The sequence below is a fragment of the Bison bison genome, unplaced genomic scaffold, assembly GCF_000754665.1.
Source record: "Bison bison bison isolate TAMUID 2011002044 unplaced genomic scaffold, Bison_UMD1.0 scf7180017864327, whole genome shotgun sequence".
In the NCBI taxonomy this organism is placed as follows: Eukaryota; Metazoa; Chordata; class Mammalia; order Artiodactyla; family Bovidae; genus Bison; species Bison bison.
In genome coordinates this window covers 1,945,776-1,952,743 of record NW_011494899.1, presented here as the reverse complement: position 1 = coordinate 1,952,743, position 6,968 = coordinate 1,945,776, and the positions used below count along the sequence as shown (strand labels likewise).

Genomic DNA, 6,968 nt, shown 5'->3' with positions numbered 1-6,968 from the left:
CGTACAGGTCGGACACGACTGAAGCGACTTAGCAGCAGCAGCAGCAGCTCCCTACTTCATTCAGGTCCTTACTCTAATGCCACTTGTTCAGGGGTGCCTTTCCCGGCCAGGCTATTTTAAACAGCCCCCACTCCCGCCCCCGCCCCACCGCCAGCAAGTTCCTTCCCTGCTTTAGTTTTCGTCTTACCATTTATTGCAATGATACTGTAGATGTTACTAATTATCTTGCTGGCTGGCTGTCTCCTCTCACTAGCCCCATAAGGGCAGGTATTTCTGTCTCCTAGGCTCACTGCTGCATCTCCAGCACCAAGAATAGCACCCAGCCTATTCCAGGGGCTCAGCACATCATTGGGGGATGAGTGGATGGAGTGCAAAGAGATAGAAACACCCAAAGTATCAGGTGAGCATTGAGGAACTGGAACTATGCCTGAGCGGAGGGAATAGGACAAGAAATGGCTGAGGGACAGGAAGCAGAAGGAGCTGTGCTTAGCACAGTGCTGGCAGAGAGACAGGTACTCAGTAAATATCTCTTAAGTGAATAAATGGATGAAGAGGAGAGAAGGCTTTTCTAGACAGAGAGGACAGCAAGGTGGGAGGCAAGGGTGTGAGGAAGGAGAAGCAGTTTGATGGCTGGAGCAGCTAGAGGTGGAAGATGAAGTTCAGAGAGGTGAGGAGGAGCCGGACCATGACAGGCAGGTCTTGTAGTCCATGTTAAGGGATTTGGACTTGATCCTGAAGGCAGCTATAGGAACCACCAAAGGGATTAGAACCAGGGGTAACTGATCAGGATGAGCATCCATCATTCTGAAGAGGATGGGTTTAGTACCAGAGCTGGGATTCAAGCTCACGAGAGTTTAATCCTCTGCCTTGCATCTTGTCTCCTGAAGCCATCTCCTCCTGCAGTGAAGCTAGCTAACCAGCAGAAAAGAGCAGGCCCTACACACTCGGGTCAGTCCCTGCGTGCCCCTCCCTGCAGTGGCACTAGTTTGCAGAGGGGAAAGCAGACCGGAGAGCTGGAGCAAAGCCCACCTGGAGAGCACCTGAGTGCAGGGTGGGAGAAGAAGCACCCGGAAGAGACGGCTCTAGGACTCACCCTCCAGCATGCTGAGATTGGCATTCAGTGCCTCCACCTCACCTGTGATAATGGGACAGAGCTGGTCATAAAAGGAAAAAAAAAATGCAAGTTATCACATTGTACTGGACATCTCTGTTTCAGGGCCTAGACCGCGCCCACAAAGGCCTTTCAGTGAGAAGACCTTCTCCCTTTGGACTTTCCCTTAAATGTTTCCCTTAAATGAATTGATGTCCATGGGCCTCAAGTTCCTAGTGAGTGGGTGGTGTGCCACTGAATGCTGGCTCATCTTCAGAGCAACTGGGACTACACCCAGCTTGCCCCATCAAAGAACGAGCTCTTGGCTTTCCTTCCTGCTGCACGAAAGGACGTGTGCCCAGTCCATGTGCTATGACACCTGGGGAACCTGCTGAGCCTCTCCTGATGGCAGGGATGCCCCTGCCTCTTGCCTCCACTGCCAGCGTGCCAGGCCCTGCCCTGGGAGAGTTAGATCAGGGACTTGACTTCCTTGCTGGGCTGCTTTGAGAGCTCATTTAATCAAACATCTACTTAGATCAGAACCCCTTTTGGAATCAGAAAAGCAATCTTGAATCACTCCCAAGCACATCTGTAGGAAGGAGGAAAAGTACCAAGGTGGGTGCCATGTGCTAAGCATACGCTGAACACTCAGTGTGGGGGTTACAAGCAGAGGCTCAGGAGCCTGACTGCCTGGCCTTGGATGCCTTGGCAAGTTCCTTGTACTCTTTTGCCTCACCCCCCTCATCTGCAACACGTGGATGATAATTGCATCTGCTATGTCATAAGCATTCAATGAATGTTACCGATTGTTAACCTCATTCTGTCTTCACTACAGTCCTGAGGGGCAGGCACTACTGTCCTTTATTTACAGATGGGAAAACTGAAGCTTAGAGAAGGTGATCAAGTAGATCAGCAGGATTTGAAATCTGGTCTGACATGGCTAGACCACTGTGGTCGGAGCATTCCTGTCCTTTTCCAGTGACACAGAGGGAACCCTAGAAGCAAAGCATCTATGAGCTCCATGTCATATATAAACTCCAGGCAAGCTTAACTACCGGCTTCTTTTTGGAGGCCAAAGGACCATGACTCGTTTTGAACGATGGATGAGCAAGGGTGGGGTCTCTTAAGGTGACAGCACTCTTTCCCAGCCACTCTTTAATATGCACATTCGCTGGCACTCAGCAAATTTCAGGTCAGGATGGAGAAAGATAGGAAAGCTTCAGCATCCTTGGGCAAGCCGGGCAACCTTGTTGGACAAGCTGCTTAATGTTTCTGTGTGTCGATTTGCTCATCAAGTTCATTATCTACCTCCTGCCTTCTGAGCATTGAATTCAACACAAGGAGGATGGAGACAGCCAGACACCATCCTTGCTCCTCTTTTCCAGAGATGAATCTCCTTTCTTTTCCCTGTCCTCCTCACCCGTCTCCTTGTCTCTCCAGAAACATGTGAAGTGTTCAGGGAAGATACTGTCAGGATTAGAAAGAGGGCTCATCACCAATTCCATCTTTTCCTTCTCCAAATGCTGACTTCTGGAATCAGGAAGTCACCTTAACTTACACTATTTCACTTGGCTGGAAATATCCATTCTTTTCTCCCATTCCTTACCTATTCAAATCCTACCTGTAATTCAAGGCCAAGTTCAAGACCTGCACCCTCCAAAAGTATCCCCCAGGATACTTCCAGGATCTATTTATTTAATTTTTCCATTTCTCTGAACCCCTTCAGTTCAATCTAAGGACAACATAGGTATGTACAAGATTCAAATACATATTCAGTTAGTTTCCCAAGTCTGAACTGGGTTTTCCTAAACAGAGGAGCGTATTCCTTTTGCATATCCCCAGCAGACTATAGCCTAGTGCTGGGCATACAGTAGGCACACAATAATCCAAATCTTTTTGATTGTTTGCCCACCCTGAGGTCAGGATTTGAGGGAAGGAGTGCTGTTTTATGTATCTCTATATCTCTAGCACCAACCATAGTATTTGGCACATAGCAGGCACTTGAGAAACTATTAAGCTGCAAAGGGTAATGTTTGTGAAAGTGCCTTGGGGAGTGCTTAGCACACAGCTGGTGCTCAGGCAAGGTTTATTGACTTAGAGTTCATCAAAGCATGGTAGAACTGCTGCTGACAGCATGTCACTGTGGCTGGATAATCGTTAAGGACTTACCATTTCATTTAATTTCTTTAAAATGGGTTTCTCCATGGGCTCAGCGAAGGAGTTATATAGGACACTAGGGGAAAAAAATTTTTTTTAAGGCTTATACAGAATCATATCTGCCAGTTGATAACCACCCCTAGGAGCCGCCTGAGAATCCAGCCACAGCCTGGCCACTGCCCACCAGGGTGCCCTTGCTCACCTGAGCTCTCCAGAAAACGAGACGTCAGCATGGCTCACTTGAGCATAGCAGTCTTGGAGCTTCAGGATCGGGTGACCAAAGTCATTTCGGGACAGGACAACTATACCAGTGAAATAGACCCCAGAGAGAAACAGGTCAGCTGCTCCTGTGTCTTGGCTGCTGAGAGAAAAAGTGCAAGGTTACCCAAGCCTGGGCAGGGGTGGATATGGATCTTGTTCCTCTGAATCTACGCCCATAGGAGGGCTTACCCATAGGCTGTAAGCCCCAGGAGGGCAGGAACCTCATCACCTCTGGATTCCTGGTACTTAACAACAGATAGGGGTGGAGCTGAATGGATATTTACTGAACAAATGAAGTAACAAATGTGCGAATGGTGACAGCTCTAGGCACCTTGTAGGTATTTCATCCTGAGTGCTCTGGCCTCCATCGTGGTTGAGCATGTTTTAATATTAACCACAATTGATATATGAAGCTTGTTTGGAGGGAGAACATAGGGGTAAAGTGGCCACAGCTTATTTAGGATGGGCATCTAGATGGGAAGGTGACACTTAGATGTCGTATGTGAACTCCTTGATGGTGTTCATCTCCAGGCCCCAGGATTTACCTTGTGGCTTGACACAGAATAAGCACTCAATCTATGGTTGATAAGTCAGCAAGGAAATGAATAATACATGACTCTCTGCTTCTTATGAGGGAAAATGTTATTTTTCTACTGTCTATAAGACTAGAGTTCTTGAGAGGGAGATGAGTGGTATTCAGTACCATTTGTAAATGGATGCAGTAGGCACTCAATAAATGGATGTTGAACGACCAAATGGGTGAATGAATGTGTTATCCTAGGGGAATCAACCAAGGCAGACCTAAACATTTCACTCAGGATAGTGACTTGCACATAGTAGGCAGTTTATAAGTGCACCTTGAACTTGATCCTTTCTTTCTAGAGAAGAGTGCAAAGGCCTTTTGGTAGACGGAGGATTGGGCTCAAGCTGACTACCCTCCTCCAACCTCCTTATGAGGTAGGAAGGCTTATTTACAAGCAGTTGTCCTTACAGTTAGGGAAACATGTTCAAAGACTAGCTCAAGGTCAGATGGCGATTCACTGGGACTCTGAAATGTTAAGCTCATGTCAATGCCTCTAACAATCAGGGACTTCTAGCTCTTAGGAAATCTTAAATGGCACATTGATCAGCGGCTCTGCCACTGATGCTTTTTAGGCCCCTCTCCCTTGTCCCCAGAAAAGATATTCTGTTTTAAATCTCTCCTTGAAGAATGCACTTGAGAAAGATGGTTAATGTCAGGTAGTTAGACTAGGAAAAAGGAGTCCAAAATAGTGGTGATTAAAAGACAAAGAAAGGAAAAAGCCTGCAAAAACAGAACAGAGTAAGGTCTGAGGACCAGAGTGAAAACATCAAGTGAAACAAACAGCCCTACTGGCTAGCCCAATTTACACAGCGCAGGCTTAGGAGGAGGACAAAAAACATGAAAAGAGGAGCCAAAATTGAGCCTCTCTCTTCTCTTCTCTTTGCTTCTTTTGGGTTGTCCCACCCTCACACCTCAAGGGTGTATTTTCCTTTGCTTGCCAAATAAAACTGAGCTGTAACCGAGCTGTAACACTGGTCCATCCATCGCTTCAAATTTTTGCTGTGGCGAGACAGAACCGAGGAAATTACACACTCCCCCGACAGTTAACGACTGAGGGAAAGAACCCTAATGTCAAATACATTGGCAAACATGTGCAGTTTTGATTTTTTTCTCCACTTCCCCCCAAAATAGCAGCAGACTTTTCAGTGGAATACTCACAAAAGTGGAGACTTGACTTCCCAGTCTGTGCTGATGTTGGTAGTTCCATGGTTGGTCAGAGCCTTGATTCCGACACCAGGAACAAAGGAGAGTGAAGTATTTGGAAATGAAAAGGCATTGATTTTTATGCTATAAAACAAGAAACAGAAAAATTAGTGCAACTCCTGTAGCACATATTTCAGTAAAGCAAAACCCAAAATGCAGTTGTAGAACTCTTGAAAGGAACAGGCAATTGTGAATTCCTATAGAGGAAGGGGGCTTCCCTGGTGGCTCAGATGATAAAGAATCCACTTGCAGTGCAGGAGACCCCAGTTCAATCCCTGGGTCTGGAAGATTCCCCTGGATAAGTGACTGGCAACCCACTCCAGTACTCTTGCCTGGACAATCCCATGGACTGAGGAACCTGGTGGGCTACAGTCTATGGGGTCACAAAGGGTCAGACACGACTGAGTGACTAAGGCTTGCTTGAAGGTAGAGAAAGGACCCTCAGGTCTGCACTGCAGCCTCAGGGCACTGCTTCCTAATTCCCTTCAGACCCTTGGCAGGAAGCCCCTTGTATCTAGTGGAGGGGAGAAATGAGCAGGTTTAGAAGCAAATTTTCAAGTAATCAGTCTCCTTCTTTAGTTTCTCTAAAGACAGAATATTGCCATCAGGATCTTTCCCCTCAGCTGTTTCAGTATTTCTCAATGGGGGGAACATTCATATTTTGGATGGGACAATTATTTTTTATAGAGGACTGTTGGCAGGATATTTGGCATGTGTACCAACTAAATGCCAATAGTTCCCCCTCCCTCACAATCATCAGGACAGTAAACAGCCTGCCTTCCTTCCAAATGCCCTCTTATGTGGACAGTATTTTCCCTAGTTGAGAAACTTACTTTAGAGCATGAACTCCTCCTAAGGATTCTCTGAGTGGTCACTGGTCACACAGGTAATTAGAGGCAGTAGGTGTGCCAGGCTGCAACAGCACAGGAGCGGCCTAGAGGAGCCACCCCATGCCCGAGGTCAGGGGCAGCAGTGAGAGGAGCTACCCATGTCTGAGGTCAGGGGAGGTGGCCGAGAGGAGCTACCCCACGTCTGAGGTCAGGGGCGGCGGCTGAGAGGAGCAACCCCACCTCGAAGGAGCGGTGGCTGCGTGGGCAAGGAGGGCCAAGAGGAGCTACTCCATGCTCAAGGTCAGGAGGGGCGGCCATGAGGAGATGCCCCTCTTCCAAGGTAAGGAGCAGTGGCTACGCTTTGCTGGAGCAGCCGTGAAGAGATACCCCAAGACCAAGGTAAGAGAAACCCAAGTAAGACGGTAGGTGTTGCCAGAGGGCATCAGAGGGCAAACACACTGAAACCATAATCACAGAAAACTAGCTAATCTGATCACATGGACCACAGCCTTGTCTAACTCAATGAAACTAAGCCATGCTGTGTGGGGCCATCCAAGACAGCCAGGTCATGGTGGAGAGGTCTGACAGAATGTGGTCCACTGGAGAAGGGAATGGCAAACCACTTCAGTATTCCTGCCTTGAGAACCCCATGAACAGTATGAAAAGGCAAAATGATAGGATACTGAAAGAGGAACTCCCCAGGTCAGTAGGTGCCCAATATGCTACTGGAGATCAGTGGAGAAATAACTCCAGAAAGAATGAAGGGATGGAGCCAAAGCAAAAACAATACCCAGTTGTGGATGTGACTGGTGATGGAAGCAAGGTCCGATGCTGTAAAGAGCAA

At 47.6% G+C, this 6,968-nt stretch overlaps 1 protein-coding gene across 1 annotated transcript in view; it reads right to left on the bottom strand.

Moving 5' to 3' along the window:
• BPIFC (BPI fold containing family C) overlaps nt 1-6,968 on the bottom strand; it is a 44,413-nt gene that overhangs the window by 21,166 nt on the left and 16,279 nt on the right. The window contains exons 4-7 of the mRNA XM_010853366.1: nt 5,250-5,378; nt 3,450-3,605; nt 3,260-3,323; nt 1,094-1,154 (exon numbers count right to left, since the gene is read on the bottom strand). Of these exons, the coding sequence (XP_010851668.1) occupies nt 1,094-1,154; nt 3,260-3,323; nt 3,450-3,605; nt 5,250-5,378 (410 nt within the window). The remainder of the gene's footprint in view (nt 1-1,093; nt 1,155-3,259; nt 3,324-3,449; nt 3,606-5,249; nt 5,379-6,968) is intronic.